Source organism: Rhipicephalus sanguineus, chromosome 10 (assembly GCF_013339695.2).
Source record: "Rhipicephalus sanguineus isolate Rsan-2018 chromosome 10, BIME_Rsan_1.4, whole genome shotgun sequence".
Lineage (NCBI taxonomy): Eukaryota > Metazoa > Arthropoda > Arachnida > Ixodida > Ixodidae > Rhipicephalus > Rhipicephalus sanguineus.
Window position 1 is genome coordinate 9250152 of NC_051185.1, and position 19997 is coordinate 9270148.

At 43.7% G+C, this 19997-nt stretch overlaps 2 protein-coding genes across 2 annotated transcripts in view; both read left to right on the top strand.

Annotated features, from left to right (window-relative positions):
* LOC119406984 (F-box/LRR-repeat protein 5) overlaps nucleotides 1-4126 on the top strand; it is a 28843-nt gene extending 24717 nt beyond the window's left edge. Inside the window, exons 8-9 of the mRNA XM_037673803.2 lie at nucleotides 38-535; nucleotides 2599-4126. Coding sequence (XP_037529731.1) covers nucleotides 38-535; nucleotides 2599-2827 — 727 coding nt within the window. The 3' untranslated portion in view covers nucleotides 2828-4126. The remainder of the gene's footprint in view (nucleotides 1-37; nucleotides 536-2598) is intronic.
* Nucleotides 4127-16892: 12766 nt separating this feature from the next.
* Nucleotides 16893-19997, top strand: part of LOC119372331 (uncharacterized) — a 35328-nt gene continuing 32223 nt past the window's right edge. The window contains exon 1 of the mRNA XM_049419848.1: nucleotides 16893-17875. Coding sequence (XP_049275805.1) covers nucleotides 16893-17875 — 983 coding nt within the window. The remainder of the gene's footprint in view (nucleotides 17876-19997) is intronic.

A 19997-nucleotide genomic window follows, 5' to 3' on the forward strand; every position in this document is an offset into this window, starting at 1 on the left:
TGAGGTGCTGGTGTTTTTGTGCATGCCCTTGTTGCAGGCTCGAAGAACATGGCGCATGCTCCCAGCTTGAGCACGTTGACTTGTCCGGTTGCTCCATGCTGACGGATGTTGGCCTCTCTCGGCTGGCACAGTGTCTGCTCCAGCGGCGGAGAGCCTCGACAAACGTTTGCCCTGCGAGTTTGTGGCAAGACGCCCTTACGTGGCATTGCGACCGGTACAACATCGGCAGTTCACCGTCCTCAAATCTGTCTTTTAACTCCCTGGATGCATGGGACACTCCCGCAGAGGCCGTGAGCCAGTCCACATCTGTCGTTGTACATGGCAGGAGCCGATTTTGCGATGGTTGTCCATTCAGAAGCCGTTGCAATGGCATTGTTAACGTCTTGTCGGAGTTGGACCTCTCCGACTCTGATGGTGCAGCGTCCCTCAACCTGTCAACGAAGCAGGATCCAACGCAGGAAGGCTCAAGCAGTCTCGGTGGATTGAGACACCTGAATCTTTCAGGGTGCTTCAACATCGCAGACAGTGGGCTCTTGTAAGTTTTTATTCTTTAGTTTTTTCTCCAAATGAAAGTAAATATTAACTGCGTGCTCTTTTGAAAGGAACAGCCAAGGTGTGAACAAGAATAAGGTTAATGCATAACTGGAAAATATCGGCATTGTCCCTAATTTCTGATTTACTTATTGTCTCCTCTGTAATGTTTGAATCCATCTGCCGAGCTTTTTGTTTTGTGTTTTGGTCATACAATAAGATAGATTTTCTTTGTTTTTTATGAATCCTGAAGTAACTTATAAAGTGCATCATAGTAGCAGCGCCAGTCTATGTCGTTTGTGTGTCTTCTCTTGTCTACGTTTCATTGCGCTGCACATAGTATATATCAATAGCATCACATGGCACTTGCCAAGCAATCAAGTATGTGTGCAGCATTAAAGAAAGATTTTGTTTAGCTGGAAAAGTTGGCTACAGGAGAAAATGGGTGCCTGTTAGACAATACGCTGCACTCAAGTGCCTACGTACTGTTCATAAGGTGCTCTGTCATTACATTTGAGTTTGGACGTTCAGAGTAGCAGTGGTGCTGGAGAATGTGACTCAGCTCGGTGGTAGGCAATGGCTATGGTGGCTGCGAGCACTCTTCCTGCACTAAACTGCAGCTGGGCCTTCCATGCTTGCAGTGATGATCATAGCAGCTGAGTGCATTGGCTGCCAGCACTTGCCATCTTGCAAATAACCTGCAGTGGAATCTTAGTGTGCGCTGTCTTCCGGAATGTCTGGTATTGGCGGTCACCTTTTCTCAAAACTTTTGGAGACACGTTTAAATGAGGGAATGCAACATTTTCTCAAATGCGTTAGGAGCGAGAAATTTTGATCGCAATTCCCGCAGTTCGAATTTTCAAAAGTTTCTTCGTATACAAATATAAACTCTGCCCAGACAAGCCATGCAGCTTGAATTACCAATGAATTTAAACGAATAAACTTCAAATTATCGAGAATATACTTAGTTACTTTGTGAATATTGTTGTTTGAAGTGATGAACAGCAGGTAAAAACCCGGCATTGATATAGCCGACTGAGTTGTTCATTTTTCGCCAGCACTGCATCACTCTTTTTCTGCAAACATGTGTCTCGCTTATATTCATTCTTTTTAGGAACAAAATTTAATTTTAGGGTAAGCATTTGTGTTTTTCTTGTTTCGTTAAACCCTCTATATTCCTTCTATGCTTTGGAGTTTTTTCTTTGACGCCTCTCGAAGTCAGCCATACTTGCGACATTTATGCTCATGGTATGTGCTTTTTTTTTTTTTACTTGCCATAAGTATGTAATATAACTTTGCTACCTCGTTGCTGCCTGGTTTCATGGTGTGGTATAGCCATAAAAAGCTGGCATTATGCAGCTTTTATCACGTCATCTCCTCGACTACATGTTTACACCAGTAGTGTACTTACGGGGCCAAATAAACTACTTATTGCAAATTATTTCTGCAGAAGTCAGCATGAGTAGCACTAGTTGTCAACCAGTTTTCAGCACAAAGCTACAAAGGAAGTCCTATCAGATTTCTCAAAGAAAGCGCAGAAGTTGGCAAAAAATCTCAGTGTCCCTTATTGCATCCTAAGAGTGCGTGGCCATGAAAGCCGTTACTACTTAGTCGGCCATCATTTTTTTTTGCTAATTCGTCACCTTTTTTATTTGCATTGTTTTTCTGTAGCCATGCATAATTTTTTTTTGCTTAGCTAAATACATTTTATTTTATTTTTGCTGAGTCATTCACTTTTGTATTTTAGTTAATTTACTTCCAGTTCACTCCTAATTACTCCTAACTACTTTCATTTACTCCCTTTTCCGGGATTCAAACCCTGGACCAGTAACTTTCTGGGGGGATCGTTCTACTATCAGGGCTGACGAGGATGCTAGCAAGTTGCAGCCGAGACCGAATTGATGACTCAAAGCACATGGGCACTGAACATGGCAGATATAGCTACTTGCGCATTAGCAAAATATTCTGCTTGTGTGTTGCGATTGCTTGTGGTGTTCTTACTCTTTTCATGCATAGACCTGCTTACACTTTTTGAATGCTTTTGAACATTTGGCACTGGCGGTGCAGATATCTGGCCAACTGGGACCTGCTGAGTCACCTTGAGTACCTTGACGTTTCGGGATGTTTCCAGCTGACTGGTGAGGGCCTAAGGGAACTCATGCTGGGCACCCCGCGCCTGCAACCTACGAATCTCTTCTACTGCGACTACGTTGACAACGGCCCATTCCAGGACACCGCGAATGGTTGCCAGAACCTGCAATGCTTTTCGCGAGCTTGCTGTCAGTCAGGAGAGTAGGTCGCTGTGGGAGGGGATCCACGGGAAGTGGTAATCTGTTTTAGCCAAAGCTTTAAATGTGTTGTGAAGAAAAACCAAGAAATTGGCAGATGCGATACAACTTTCAAGTGGCACTGCGCAGGCAGCCAGAGCCGGTGAACAACTTTGGGAGCTTAAGAAGAGCAGTAAAGTTGTAGAATTTGTGTATATTGGCTTTAAGAAATGATTAGCAAGCAAAAAATATGTTCAAATATGGAGATGCTGAACATGTGACAAATGACAGTTAAGCATAAAAGCAGTATTGCTTCCAAGTGCTATCCAAGCATCACTTCTTCCTCTGCACCCTTATAAAAAAAAAAAGACGAATTTGACGATTTCATGATTGTTAATGCCATTACATGACAGATAATTTAAGTTGTTAGGCGCACTAGCATTCGACAGTTGCGTAAACATTAATTGACGAAAATTTTATTGCGCATATGAACACTAGGCGCCCAGTTGATACATGCTCGCGCTTTTATGTGCCGCTCCTATGGCTACCTGCATATTTTAGTGAACCTGCAGTTGTTATACAGAATATGTTTTCTATATTCCTTCTCCAATTTATCATTTGTTCATGTCGCATTTCCAGACTGAACTGGAATGCTTAGGTGCGAGGTGATGACAAGGTGGTAACGGAACTGAAAAGTTGCGCTAGATGGGGCAAGTTTGTTGTGCGAAAAGTCCACGTTAAATTCAGCAACCTATAAGGACAGTAGAAAAGTGCTAACCTTTGCCAGAGAATTGTACAGTTTGACTAGAGTGGTAAACAGAACAGTTCAAATCAGTCTGTTGGAAGTGGGATGCAAGAAGGATGACACTGTATATTGGAGAGTATTTTGTATGCCTATGGATGGAACATGGAGACAGGTGTAGCTTCTCCGCAAAGCTTTCTGGTCATGAAGGATGTCATTCAGCATTACTGAATCTTAAAGATACGGCAATTCTTTGAAACTCTCCTCTTCTGTACAAATCACTTATTTATGCTTTGCTGCAACCTTGCTAGACAAGTTGCAGAGCGAAAAGGGATAGTTTACAGTAGTGAAAGCATTTCAAGGCTATTCATACATTGGCACGTCGCATGGGATAGCTATGCGTAACATGCTGATGGAAGGAATGAAAATGTACATTTTTGAATTGTTGTGCACTGTCCAAGGAAAAGTTATTGGGATTATAGGGCTTAAGTGACATCGAGAAGAAAGACAACGAGGATTTGCTCTAACATTGAACTCAAAGTTAGCTGCCATTCTTGTCTTTTCCAAGTCACTTCAGTGCTTTTAACCATCTAGCCCGAAGAGTTCTCCTGGATTCCAAATACACAAATGGCGACAAATGTTTACCGCACAAAGTCCAAATAAAGATTGAATTGTTGATCTTCCCATTGCTACCGCTGCATTCAGTCATAATCAAAGAGGCATTCATGGCATGTTCATGACTGTTTGCTAGTACCGTATTTACTCGAATCTAACGCGCACCTTTTTTCCGGAAAAACGAGTCCAAAAATCGCATGCGCGTTAGAATCGAGTACCGAAAAAAAAAAAAGAAACTCGGTTATCGTATTGCCATCGACATTTCAAAATGGCCGCCTCCTACGCGCCTTGCTTGGCCTTGGCCGTTTCTGCCATTTGTTCAGTTCGTACGTGTGCTGAGGAGATTGTCATCCCGTTCTGCGTTCGCATCAACGGCATGGAAGTGCCGACTCCAAATACTCGACGAGTGTACCACAATGCCGCATTTAAAAGAATAGTTATTACATGTGCAGAGAGACGGACGGAAATCTGGCCGCATCGCGGTCGTTCGGATATAGTTCGGAGTTCCCGAAACGTGCGTGCGAGACTGGCGCGAACAGCAGATGATTTTTTACAACAAAGCTTCACGAAAAGGTTTCAGTGGACCAAAGCAGGGCCGGTTTCCCGAAATCGAAGAGTGTTGACAGCGACAAGGAGTTGTCCGACAGCGACGAGGACTGATCCATTACGCGACTCGTATCGCCGCCGTAGTGGTGACAGTTTTAGCGGCAAGGCCCGCTTTTTGACTGTGTTTTACTTTTTTGAAACTTCAGTTCTTTAAAACCCAAATACTTGTTCTTCTGAATGTGCGAAGTTTGACTCCTACGGGCTTTTTTTGTTCTCTTCTCTCAGGAAAAATGGGTGCGCGTTACAATCGATGTATTACTTTTTTTTTTTTTTTTGGTCGCGGAAAACGGGTGCGCGTTACAATCGAGGGCGCGGTAGAATCGAGTAAATACGGTAAACAAATTTCATAACCGGGTTGATACCGTGACTCAGTGGGCGATCGTGCGGCGACGACCATTTTTCTTGGCTTCCTTTCCAATTGTTGCCACCCCATCTGACTCATTCCTAGTCTCTACCGATGTGTTGCTTTCGTGTCTGGTCATTACCTGTAATTATTTGTGCTATGGATGGTGCCTGAGTGTGATGGTATAGCCGGAGTTTTGGGGTGCGAACCTCAGAAGTGGGCACCAAGTCAAAAAATTTTAGGGCAGTGTTCAACTTAGATGACATTGCTGTACTTTGGCTACATGGTGCTCAACTGACATTGTACTCTCTGGAGAGGTGTAAATTAGTTTTTGGTGTATTTTGCAAACCTATGGAGTTATCTTTTATTTGGTATTGGAGGGAAGAAGCAAATATTGTTCATATTGCATCAGTGCGACGGTGGAGTAGTAGGATTTTGGAGTAGTCATCCGAAAAGTGTAATGGCTACCTTGCTGTTCATGTGCCATAAGCTACTCTATTGTCTTAGCTGGTATTTGTAAGAAAATGTGTTGCACATACGTTTTTATGCTTCAAAGCTCAAGTGGGCCTTGAAATATCATTCATCACAGCCTTAGCTTCTTCGTCTCTGCAACATTCCTCTTGACTCATATTGCTTTATCATGGTGCGCACCTGAAATGCAAGGACAGACAAAGACTGGGGATAACACTAAGTATGTGTGTCATGTGTCCTTTATTCATGTCTTTCAGCATTAAAATATATTCGAAATTGTTAACCAAGCGATCCAAGTTCCCACCTCGACCTGTTCAGTGTGTCTTCACGGATACAAATTTTAGCGCGCTGTAATCTTGTTACAAAAAAGTTGCTATTAGTGGCTGTTCAGTTTACCGGTAGAGCAGAGAAGACAAAATATTATGAAAGATGGAAGCAGTGGACAGTGTTGGTTATGGAACACCTACATATACAGGCTGCATCGCATTTAAGGCTTCATTCACTCTTATCGCAGCATTTGCGTGTCTTTGTTTAAGTGATACTTGCCAGAGATGCAAGTTTTCTCAAATCACTTGGAAGAATGGAATATTCTGAACCAAGAAAATGAACATGGCTTCATATCTCGTAATCTAATCCGCTTCATATCTCCTAATCTGATCTCTCAACAACACAGGCTTTTTTAAACTAGCTAGGCGATACACCTAGATTTTGTCATTCTGGACAGTAGTATTGCACACAACTCGTGTGTAGTGTTGCAAGGCAATCATTAATCATTTTTCTCAGCAATAAAGACATACCTTAGTGCAGGATGTCAACAGTTTTTTTCTAGAGCTCCAAATGTCCACACAGTGTAAGATGAACTCATTGAGCAACCACTCTTGCAGTGTTTTTCACTGTTTCTGATTCACTTGATGGCAAATGGGACACGCATTGCTCTGTATGCACTTTTGTAGTGTAGATTTTTTTTAGCACAGTTAACTTTGTCGACATGCAGTTCACTGCAGGCTGCTGATAACTCAAAGTAAATGAGACTCATTAGTTTATAATGTGGCCCACATTAGGTATTTCTTGGCAAGTTTCATATTTCAGCATGCTTCATATATTGACACAAAAAAAAAGCAAACAGGTCAAAGGTAGTACAAGTGATCGTAACTGCTATAACTTTGCCTTTTTGTTTTGTGAATGTAAGCATGAATATTTGCCACACTGAATAGTAAAGTATTGCATCAATTGACCGTCTTTCAAGTCGGATTCGAGGCTTATTAGCCGCCTGCAAGGATTTTCACGTTTTGTTGCTTGTACAGTGTTAGTAACATGGAACGTTCCGGCATTTACAGAAATGTTGCCCTAGTCTATGCTAGTGAGAAGTTTCTCTGTGGAAGTCTGTCTCATAGAAAGCCCAAGACCAAACTTTTCTAAACTTTCCATACTGATCTTAAGTCTCTTTTTGCTGTACATAGTGTACATAGCAGCGCTAACATGTTATGCGCTTTCTCGGTAGTCTTTGTGTGGCACACGTTTTGTTGAGTATGTTCTGTGATCTGTTAGCGTAATTCTCACAATAAGTATCTGCTGTGCATTCGCTCTCTCTCCCGATCCCTCTCTTTTAAGAATTCGGCTTGATTTAGAATGCTCTTTCGTACATGCCATTCGTGATACTTACTTGTACATGTGTAATGTGAGTACTTGTAATTAGGGCCAGCATTGTAAAGCACCTAGCACCTTTTTGAACTACGCTATTGTTACAGTGCGACAGTTTCTCTTTAGTTCTGTGCAGTAGGCCGAGCCACGAGGAAACTACATTCGACGGAAAAGCCAACCTCGCAATAGAAGGTGAATATTGCGGGCCGAACGAAAGGGAATGTGTTTGTATGGTGTGGAGGATTCTAGCTGTGAAGAAAAAAAGCTTTTCTGGGGATATATGAGCAGTGTGATGAAACGTCAGTGGTACACACCTTCAATGTTTTGTATGCAAATGCAGCTATATCAGTGCATACTCTTGCGAAGAGGGATTTGCACTTTTGGGGGCTATCTTAGCTCACTGATCTATTACTGCATTGGCTGGAGCAGCAGCACATGCATAGTAACGAATCACAGTAATCGATTCCATATCGTCTATTGTAGCAGGTGCTTTTAAAAGCTGTTACGGCTGCATTGTGCTTCATTGTTCAGTATTTTATTCTTAATTGTTTCTTCTTTCTGTTAGCAGGCAGGAGTTCTTGCTTCTCATTGTATTCTTGGTATGCTCTATTTGGACAAATATACTAGTGCTTTGCTGTTCAGTACTCGGAACAAAATACTTTACCCTGCTGCGTCCCATACGATTGGCCAATAAATGGAACCTTATATAACCCGCTGGTTAGGGGTCACATTGAACCCTTGCACTCTATTGATGGATGGATCGACATGGCTTTAATTGTACTACAGGGAGATATAACCACCAAATGCGACTAATGTCTCGCTATAGTTGCAAAGAGCCTTGTAGATTGTTGGATTTTTTGGCAGTGTGGCTTTATCTTTTGGCTACCAGTGTTTCTTACAGATTGCCTGAATTGCTGTTGAACACTGATCTGTTATGTGACCACGGTCACCATTTATTTGGCCTCTCAAGACCTGTCTTCACCTCAGCCTGATTTGTGCTAGACCTATGGTGAAAGAAATGTCTTACAGGAATTGATAAATAGGCAGTTTGACATGTGACAAGACTTATAGCATTGGAAATCATCATAGATAGGGATGACAGTGATAGCTTGACATGGATGTGGCCACTGTCAGGGTACAGTTATGGCAAGATGTACCAGCAGCCTTGGTGCCATAGCCAACACATGATGCTGTCCTCATCTAAATGGAGTGACAAGCTTATTGTGGCACAAAATTGCGGACCTGTACCATACCACGAAATGTGGAATACTATTCTGTGTTGGTTCTTCCTGATTAGCCATTATGGAATATTTCACGATCCCCCTGTATAGGCAGTGCCAGTGGCACAAAGCACGATGTGAAATATACGGAATAGTATTCCGTATTTAGTGGTACGGTATGGGCCCGATGATCTGCTTAGTAAGAAAAGTAAATGGCTTGGCAAGCGAGTCATTGCTGTGTAGTTACTCTCGCTAGTTTCCACTCGAGAGCAGTTGTGCAACACCACTATTTACACAATATGGTTGAACATAGGCATCCAGTATATTTATCACCACAGTACTTTTGCTTTAATTTAAAGCACTGCTTACATGGTTATGCGCATTTATTGAGGTACAGTACGTTGTTTTATTAAAATCTTTTATGATGCTTATCAGGAGAACCCTATCACTTGGGCAGCTCAATTTGTGTTGCCATTGGCTTTTTTTTGCTGTATGAGGCTTTGGTCGTAACTTAGCTGCAGCTCATGGGCCATTGTTTTATTTATTGATTGAATGGGGTTGTTTCTGTCCAAAGCTTGTGATGGCCAGCAAGCTCCTGACTGGATTATTGTTACTCAGTTGGTTCATTAAAGGCCATATGCAACCTTGTATCTCTTTTGTTGAATTGGTTATAAATGTACAGTACGTACACCTGAACTGATATTGCTAAACAGCAGGGAGAGTAATTATATAAATTCATTATTAACTACTTTTGAATACTAGCATCCAACTCTACAACATGTGCACATGATGGTTAGTGCCTATGACATAAGTTGCACATTCTAATTTGTGCGTCGCTTTTTACGAGCAGTAATGGTGATGCAAATTTTTTTTAGTATTGTTATCAAAAGAAGGTATTTTTTGTGGCCGTTCATGGGCATGAAACTTCACGCAGAGGCTTCGCTAAATCTGCATTATCTTAAAATATTTTTACATAGGCCAAAATTTTGTTGCAGTTAGCCTCTAAAAAAAAATTGTTATAGTTTAGCAGCAGCTATTTTCTTGCATCCCCTTGTGTAAGTTGCTGTTGGGTGCCAGAAAAAGGCGCAATATTTTCATCTTTGTATTCGGGGCACTTTAGTTTGAACACATTGCTGGCATGCAGCTGGGTTGTACTTTGTATCTTTCACTGCTTCAGTTTTACAATTCCATTGTTTCTGTGTGTTGTGTATGCACCACTTAGTTATTCATTATCCAAATAGACTACGGTGTTAGTAATGTACCTCGTGTTTTACAGATGGCTCTGTTTCTTTTTTTCACTCTGTGGAAGGTCTTTGTTATGCCCCCTCAGTGACGGTCTTCCAGACTGTATTGGATGTGCCTCTCTGCTTGCTGTTCCAGGAAGAGAAGCATGGTTTTTAGGGAAGCACGCTGGATTACTTTCACATTCTGGTGTCTGTTTTCATGTCCTGAAGCCAAGGATTCTTGATGTGCTGTGGAGAAGGTGTGATATCATTACATGAGACACGGTTGCCCTGAAACACATAGAGAAATGTGTTGTGCAACTTGCGCTGTAGAATGGAGACATTGACAACTTGAAATGAAGCAGGGCATTCGGTTGTGCATTTGCTGTCTGGCAACACCGACTGCTACTGAAGCTTGCCAGACAGTGTGTGCAGAAACGCTTGGTCATGGCACAGAGTTTGATGCTGGTTATTGCGTGTTGTTGGTGTAAGTTACAGAGGGCTTTGTTGTGATGCTTTTGTGAGACCTTGTAACCTTTTATGAGTTTCTTCAACTGTTGGAATAAAATCAAAATTGATGAGCAAAAACTGGTCCCTTGTTGTGAAGTGAATGCGGTCCGGAAGTTGCCACAGATGGCTTCTCACGTGATGAGACACCGCTACCTTCAATATAGCAAATGGTGCAGCTTATGCACATACGCTTATCCATACGACATCATGATCACTTTTGCGTCATTTGAAATATTCATACAGACGAAACAGCACTGCTTTGGCAAGTGTGATAAAACAAGACATTGAGTCTGATGACATGCATGACATGATATTCATGTCGTGACCTGTCATTTATTTTTCTTCATACACTCATGTCATGCCATACCAGTTTTGGTAAACGTCAAGCTGATGGAACGGCCAAAGGAACACCATGACCTTGCCATATTGTACATAACATATGATATTCATGACTTGTCGATCATGTTATACACTCGTATCATGCCGCGCCAGTTTTGGTATATATCAAGTTATGAAGTGGCCGCTAAATCACCAAGACCGTGTCATGACATACTTGACGTGATATTCATGACTCGTCATTTGTTTGTCGTACACTCATGTCATGCTAATTTTGGCATATGCCAAAAACTACACATACTAAACCTTGACCGTAACCTTCCAAAATGGATTGAGTCGTTCCTTGTTAATCGTTCCCAGTTCGTAACAGCTAATGATCACAACTCACCCCTTAGTATCGTTCAATCCGGAGTGCCACAAGGCTCGGTTCTGGGACTGCTTTTATTCCTTATTTATATCAATGACTTGACTTCGGCGGTAACTTCTAATATACACTTGTTTGCCGATGACTGTGTAATTTTCAAAGAAATAACTACCCCACAAGATATCACTACTCTTCAGGCCGATCTTAACATCTGCAAGTGGTGTCAACAGTGGCGTATGGAGCTTAACATTAACAAATGTAAATTTATGAGAATATCTAGATCGAATAGCTGTTTGCCCCCATATATCATCTTAATAACATTTCTTTGGAAGCTACAAATTCATATAAATACTTGGGCGTACATATAACATCTAACCTAACATGGAACAAACATATTGAGTACATAACTAACCAAGGCAACCGTTTCCTTGGTTATTTGCACCGTAACTTTTCTCGCGCTCCATCGCCATTAAAATGACTACTTTATAAAACATTGCTAAGGCCGAAGCTAGAGTATGCATCAGCTATATGGGACCCCTATCGCGACAACCTCACTCATTCCATCGAAGTAATCCAAAACAACTCTTGTCGTTTTATTCTTTGGAATTACAACCGAATGGCAAGTGCATCCTCAATGAAATCACATCTCGGTCTTGAGTCACTGGCTACACGCCGTAAAATTTCTCGTTTATCATTTTTTCATAAACTTTATCACCATCCTACTCTACACCCGGAATTCACGTCACGACCATATTACTTATCTCACCGCATTGATCATCAGCACAAAGTTAGAATTTGTGCTTGCAGGGGCGTAGCCAGAAATTTTTTTCGGGGGGGTTCAACCATACTTTATGTATGTTCGTGCGTGCGTTTGTATGTGTGCGTGTATATATACGCAAGCAAAACTGAAAAATTTCGGGGGGGGGGGTTGAACCCCCCTTGGCTACGCCCCTGTGTGCTTGTAACGCAACATGCTTTTCAGAATCATTCCTCCCTTGTACGTCACGTGAATGGAATGACCTTCCGGCTGATATTGTATCTATTGTTAACAACGAAAAGTTTCGTAAAGCATTAGCTAACATTGTATAGTAACAATCACTTGTATCAACTAATGTTACCTGCCCGTTTATATGGTGCGTTATTATTGCTACATCTGTCAGTCTCATTATGTCTTAAATAAAAAGAAGCACCTACAGTCTTGTTTTCCAGGCTGTATTTTACATGTCCAGCTAATATTGTATAATAATCAAATAAGACTCACTTTATTTTTTCATCTTATTTATTTCTTTTTCTTCATTTCCTCGTACAATATATCGACATACTCAGCTGGTATTGTATAATTAACAAATATTGTATTAATCGCGGTGTTTTGTTACCATTGTTATTATTTGCTCCTTTCCAAGTATTTCCTCTGTAACCCACTCCCCTCTGTAACGCCGAAAGGCCCTGAGGGTAAATAAATAAATAAATAAATAATGAAACGCCCGCGAGATCAGGAAGACGTAGACGTAATACGTCAGTGCAAGAAAACTACTTTCAGTTACGCAAAAAGAAAAGAAACTTTTTTTTTTTTTTTAACCTGAGATCCGGCGACCGTGGCTTGATGCTGCGCCACCAAAGTTCTCTTCGAGGCGGCCGAATGGCACGCGTGAACAAAAAAAAAAAAAAAAAAAAAAAGGGAGTCCTACGAACTGTCGTAATATATATGATAAGCGTTCGCAAAAAAACGCGTGCAACTCGACCATAATTCCACTGGCCCCAGCAGAAGTTTAAAATTTATCGCCTCGGGCCGCGCTGAAACTTCGTTATATCGAGATCAACACGATTCGTTATATTGAGATTCAAAACACATGGTGTTATATGACCCGCCACGGTGGTCTAGTGGTTATGGTGCTCGACTGCTGATCCGAGGTCGCGTGATCGGATCCCGGCCATCCTGGCCGCGTTTCTACAGAGGCGAAAAGCTTGAGGCCCATAGATTTAGGTGCATTTTAAAGAACACCACATGGTCGAAATTTCCGGAGCCCTTCACTACGGCATCCCTCATAATCATATCGTGGTTTTGGGAATTAAGTCCCCAACAATTATTATTGGTGTTCTACGGACATGAAGTTGTGAAAAGTGACATACATTGTCATGTCAAGAATTTCGTTATATCGAGGTTTAACTGTATGAAATCAAAAATTTTTGAGCATAAAGAGGATGTCCAAATGTCCTGAGTCTTCCCGCTTTAAAATTTGCGTGCGTCGCACCCGCGCACGACGGCTGACAAGCTCACGAGGTACTTCCGGGCTGTTATTTTGCTTTGGAAAAACAAGAACAGTTTGCTTACATTTAAAGAGAATCTTATGAAGTACTGGTCCTCCATATCGTAGCACACCAAGCAGACCTGCATATTTTACCCTCAAAATATTTCTTTCATTCCTTTTGTGTCTAACCAAAACTGAGAGTGCTCGGTTATTGGTCTCCGTATGCCTCAAGGAAATCAATTGTACGGAGCTCAATACAGAATGAAGTACATAGTTTGCTTAATTGAATGTAAATGCTTTGTATCAAGCGAAGCTTCTTATGCCTCATAATTCGGTGGCGGCCTCGTTCGCGAAAAAGCAGGCGCCGTCGAGCTTACATAAACGCGGCCCTCCAAGGTGCCCCGCGGTGACACGCGTATTCGTATGCGTCGTTTTCCGATAATTGATGCTCTCTCGATCGTGGGTTTGTGGGCAATCAGTCGTTTCTGACATTGCGATCTGACCTTTTATCGAGGTCACGTGTCACTTCACGTTGCCACATTTCATTGTTTCCTGGATATGAACGTATGACCGTCGTTGTTACCAATAACAACTGAAGTGTGGCGTTGCTAAGCACGTGGATGAAATTCAAATTCCCGGCATTGAGGAAGGGAAAATGTTAGGATGAAGCATTGCACAATGCTATAAAAGAAAGAAAGAAAGAAAAGTGTCAGGCGCATGCACACACGCGAAGTTATTATTATTTATGTAAGTATCCTGCACTCATCATTAAAGGCCGGACTTTTAGGCATTAAAAAGGCGTGGTTTAGGCGCCAAAAATAGGCAAAACAACGTTTTAGGCCTCCAACAATAAATTTATACATAATGCCAATATCTCCAAAACAAAGATGTTCGCGACCTGTATCTACGCAGGAAAGCAAGAAATGTTATTTTTTTATGATAGCACAAAGGCGCCAACAGTTGAACATAGCCGTGCAATAGTCTTTTTCCCGCACGGTTCGCAGAACACGATCTCTCCTTTTATTCTGTAGCATATGGTGAGTCAAGTGTCCACTGTCGAATCAAGACACTCCTGGGTATCTTTCTTTTTGACGTGGCTGGGAAGGGCAGGACAGCAGCAGATAGCCAGACCGCTAAAAGACCACATTGGAAGGATGCCTCGTATTGGCCGGGTCGAATCGCGTAGGGACGATCAGGGCCGTAACTAAGGGAGGGAGGGGGTGAGGGGTTCTGACCCTCTCCCCCTTTTTTTTTCATACTTTAGCTTTTCGGGTGATACTACATTAGCTGTTCGGGAGTTGTCACAGTCAGCCGTTCTAGACACAACCCCCCCCCCCCTCCCCGAAAAAAATTCCTGGATACGGCCCTGGGGACGATTTCTCCCCCGTCGTTGAACACCTTAAAAATTGAATTAAAAACAAAACAAAAAGGTGCGTGCAAACTACGTATTTCTTTCTTCCATTGCTCTCTTTGCGGTTTCGCATTCGCCAACCGATCGAAGTGTATCGGTTGAGGTGTCCTCACTTGAGAGACAGTTATCGTGCACTCCACACCCAATTTCCATTTTCATTTCCTTCTTCCTTTTAAGAATCACCTCACCCCCCCATATCAGCGCCGCGGCGTACGCTGGCCGGCGCGTCCCATTTTTACTGCTGCTAGCGGTTGTTTTTCCGGAAGTTGGTTGAACTAGAGGACTAGGTTGAACACCACAGAGTTCCGAACAGTCAGTGTTGCCCCGTAACATGAATAACGGTCTCAAACTGCACTCGGAAGCGAAACTTGAGGCTAAATAGTGTTCATATAGGCCCCGATTTTGAAAATAGCCATTTATAGGCACTTACGGGCATTTAGGCACAAACGCCAAAAATATAGGCACCTATAGGCGCTATAAAAACAATGTAAAATCCCTTCTTAACAAAGTGGCGCGATAGGAGCGAAAGGAACAAAATAGGCATTTGCCTAAAATCTGGTCCCTATTCATCTTCAATCGCCAACTCAGTCAGACACCCCGCTTTTGGGAATGTTCCCTAAGCGAATATTTTTGCAAGCGTGTTTGAGTCGTCGGTATGTATAACAGAGCGGGTGGTTATTGAGCGTCCAATGATGTGAAGTGAGCGTCCAATGACTGTAATGATTGCTGTGAGCCCGGCCCAGTGTGTTTATCTAGCTAGAACACCTAGCTGCCAAACTTCATAATTTCGGCTTTGAAGAAACTCACCAGGGAGGTTCAGGAGCTGAGAGCCCTGAAAGCCCAACCATTTTTCTCAGTGTTTTCTCTGTTTCTGAAATTAATCCGTTCACGAGTAGGATTTGTTAAATTACTAGGACTTGTTAAGTACTTTGAACTGTTTGGCGTACAAAATATGGGCTTGACTACTGGGGATGATGCAGGAGAAAGTTAAGTAAAATTTAAATATTTATAGGCATAGAGCTGGTCTGGCTCTATCCCCTCTGTGTTCATACTGTAGTCAGGACGAGTCATTAAAACACATTTTCTTTTAACACGCAGTCGCTTCCGTTTACTCAGCGGAAACAGCATTAAAGTAGCATCTAATCGAAATGGATTGGATCTCACTATACTTCAAATATTCTGTCCTTAGAAGCCTTCTCATAAGGCCATTGTCTCAGGAATGTGTGCACCGCTCTAGAAGAATACTAAATTGAATCAGGGCGGTTTTAACCCTAAAATTGTAAATTACCATAATTAATTTATATTGATTATTTTCAACTGTCTCAATATTCATGCAATTCAATTTTCCACATTTAAAAAATTCGTTTCTTGGTCAACTATCCAGGGTGGGTGGGTGTGAGGCAGTAACGTAGGACATCATCAGCACCATTAAAACGCGCTTTCTCTACCTCAAAATGAGTACGTGCCACTAGACCTGTGGATATATATATATATATATATATATATATATATATATATATATATATATATATATATATATATATATATATATATATATATATATATTTCTTCATCTTGCTTTTTCGAACACCTTGAAGTCATTGTAGCTTTACAGCTTGGCCGCAACCACAGGAGAAATTGCGATGCTATCATCGAGCATTTTATCCCCAGCGTTACTAGATTAGGTTCAATCTAGTCTAGTACCGTTGGATTATCCCTACGTGCTTTATCTCAAATCTTCTTCAGTTGTTACCTTTAGTTTTCTTGTGAATGAGCACAGACTGCCTTTTCTTTTTGAAAAATTATGTTCAAATTCTTGACACCACTATTGCCGCTGATATATGTGTCGGGTTTAAAGAAGTCCACATCGTCATCATCATCATCAACAGGCTCGCGCCTCGAAGAGAATGACGGGGGCCTAAAAGATTTTTACGGGTCTGGTCTACTAGCGAAATAGCATGTAATGTAATTGCAGTATTTATTTGATATGTTACCTAATATTTCCTCTTTATTAATCTTTTTTATTATTCCATATTGTTCAAATTAACTTCTAAATATTAAACTGGGATTTCTTGGCCAATTCACAGAGTGGGTATGTGCCATAGTGCTGAAGGAAAAACAAACAAACAAGATTGGTGACTTCTTGGCCAATCCCCCAGAGTGGGTATGAGCCATGCAGTAGAGGCTACTACTACTATTACTGTTACGGAATACAGGAGGGGCCACGCTCGGGAGGCCCCGCGTTAGATTGCTGCTGACCATTTCAAATTTCGTGTGGACACTACGTGGTAAGTAAAAGCGCGACACGCATCGCCCGGGCAAAGTGTCGGAACTTTCTCGACAGCTGTCGAATCGAGTTAGCCATGGCTTACGACCCGTCGCGACGCGAGGATATCGGCCGCCTGGAGGGTCAGATCAGTTGCCAGTCTCTTCAGCTCAGGGACATCGTCGACAACATCTACCTGCGCGGCCAGAGCCACGCGAGGCCTCCCTCGGCTATCCCGAGCAGTCCTCCGGGATTCGCGGTGCATCAGTCGGTGTCTGGAGGCAAGGGTGGCGGTGGCCGAAGGGTCTCGGCCGCACCTCAGATGGGCAAGGACTTCTCCGTGAACGCCAAGGTGACGACCGGTTGGTTGGTACGCAAGGGCTTGACAAGCCAGTTCCTGACGGTCCAGGTGCCCGTCTCGATGGCGTCGCAGTTCATGGCCACGCAGAAGCTGGACGTTGGCGAGCTCAGCGCTCACCAGTCAGTGTCCTCGGTGAACACCGACGATGGCCCCAAGATTCCCACGACGAGTCACATATCTCGGAGGCTCAAGCCTCGGCCGCCTCCCAAGCCGAAGGCGGAGGAACCGGAGCCCGCGCATCCGCGGCCATACGAGGACGACCCCATTTGGGAGATGTGGGAGAGTAACACGCTGCGCTTGACCCAACTGCGGAAGATGCTGTTCCAGGAACTGCGCTCATTCTCCGAGTATACCAAGATCGACGAGCCGACGCTGATGGCGGCCGCCGGCGTGGTCGGGAGCGGCGTGCCTCTGACTGAGGTATCGGCGGCGGACGCGTTCGCCACTAAGGTGGCGGCCATCAACATCATCGGTGGGTTATGCAACCGGGAGAATGTGAGCAACGCGCTGCACAACCTGGCGCCCTTCCAGCAGCTTTACGCGCCGCGGCCTCAGCTGAAGGAACGGTCGTCGACGGATCATCTATCGTCGGAACCGGTCCTCGAACACACAGACCTGAGCATTTACTTCAACACGCTGGCCTCCCAGATGGAGGCGCTGACGCAGGCACTTAAGCCTAACCCCTTCCCGCCGCACACCGGAGCTCCCATGGCGAATAGGTACGATTTCCTATAATATTGTCAATATAGACACCTTTTTTGCGAGTATCTTTTTCGATTACACCCTCTTCAGTCACCTGTACTAAGTTCGTTCATATTGTCCCCTGAACATTGCGCCCTTGTGATGCCTTCTATTGTAGTCCATTTCCTGCCGCAATGTGGGTTTGGTGACGAGCAGACTGTACCGTAATTACGGAGTAAGCACAAATTGATCTATCGTGCAGTCAACTGCAGTATTTCTTCAAGTAAAACATCGAGTCGCTGGCTAAAAGCCAATGCACAACTTCATGCCTGGCTGCAGGAATTACTTGATAGGGAAAAATAGACTCGTTATTGTTAAAGGAACAAGCCATGTTGAACACCCCAGCACTGCGGTACGCGAGGCACTAGGGATATACGAGCCCAGATGCTCCCAAGCATCATACAGGCAACTCTTGATATGTAACATATTGCGACGTACGGGTTTTTATGCGATTGTCGTATGTGTCTAGTGGAATTATTGAATACGGGGCATTCGGCCTTTTGGCGAGCTAAGGTTATCCCTTTCTTAAAAAAGGCCATATCCGGAAAGACTGTGTAACGTAGAGAGGTGGGTGAGTTTCCAGTCGATGCGTACTTAAAAAACCACCGCGAAAACGTCGGAGAACAAAGAGAAAAAGGACACAAGACGAGTACCGTCCTGTGTCAGCGCTCGTCCGGTGCTTTTGTGTGTTTTCCGTCTTTCTCGCATTGGTTTTTCAAGTATTCTGGAAAAGCCACTGCGCAGATGAGGAGGAGGAATTCGCGGTATATACGCGACTCACGTGTGCACTGTCTAAAATGTTTATGCCCCTCATTTTATTTATTTCCTTCGCCCTTGCTCCGTAGGCTGATCCCCCTCGAGGAATATGTCGGCCCGCTCGCGCACAATCTCGCGGATGTCTCGCGGGCCATCACAAGACCCGTTGACCCACTCGATGCCCTGATGTCGCCTAGGATCGGAAGCCCGGCCAGCCAGCCGATGCAAGTCCTTGCCGAGGCGCAGGTGGACAACGACGAGGGCGTCAGCATGGCGAACTGGGTCAACATGAGCTTCCAGATCGACAGGTCCACGTCTTCACACCCGTCCTCCTGGCATCCGTCGTCTTCGGCTGCCAGCGGCGGCAAGGGCGCTGGAGGACTGGTACAGTCCGACACTATTTCGTCACTCGTGGCGAACGTCAACCAACTGTCGAATCACATGACCCAGGTGCAGGACCTCTTCCGGCGTGCCGCGGGCGCCAGACCGGTGCCCAAGAGGAAAGAAGGCCTGTCCATCTCGGAGGAAGAGGACCTGTGCTGCTGCGTCCCCAATCACACGGACAACATGGCGAAGATATCTCGCGATCTGAAGAAGACCCTTGACGAGCACGCCGTATATAGTGCCCCTGAGCCGGCTCGTCGACGATTTGGATGAAGAGACGGAAGATTGCTGAGGGAAGAAATCTCCGGGCTTTATGGACCCGAGTATTGCATAGTGTAGCGCCGAAACTGCTCGCTGACCTGAACAGCCTTTGTTGTTCTAAGCGCTGAAGCTGAAGCCTCGAAATTGACAAGATGGGCTCCGATATCTCAGGCTGAGTGTTCGGCTGCTGTCCCGCGGACCTCCGTAGAGTATACCCCCCAGCAACGAGTGCTTTGCGGCGCGATTATGTCGATTAAAATATTTCGCGGCTGAGATCTTCATAATTAAATAAGCTTCGTTGTGCAATTAGCAAAGATTGATCGCTTAATGTGTAAGTTGTACAGTAGCGGGGTTTCTTACGTGTGCAACGCTATTTACCGTGTGAGTACAGCTTATAATGCTTGTATTTAAAAATGTTCAATTATGATAAATGCTGCATAACGCAGCTTTTCGGGCCCTACCTACCCGCTAAATTTGAGAATAAAGCAGGGTGGCACAGCTATATTATGTATAAAAATTCCTAGGAATGCAAAAAAGGTATATATTCCAACTTGGAAAGGCGAACACAAGAAAAAGCTTTAGAGGCAACAGGAAGCATTTACAAAATGAGTTTTCACTTACGAAAAATTTTTGTAACGCTTCTCTCTGGGCTGCCCTACTCCCAATGTGTGAAATAAGGCACGTTCGCTTAGCGCACTA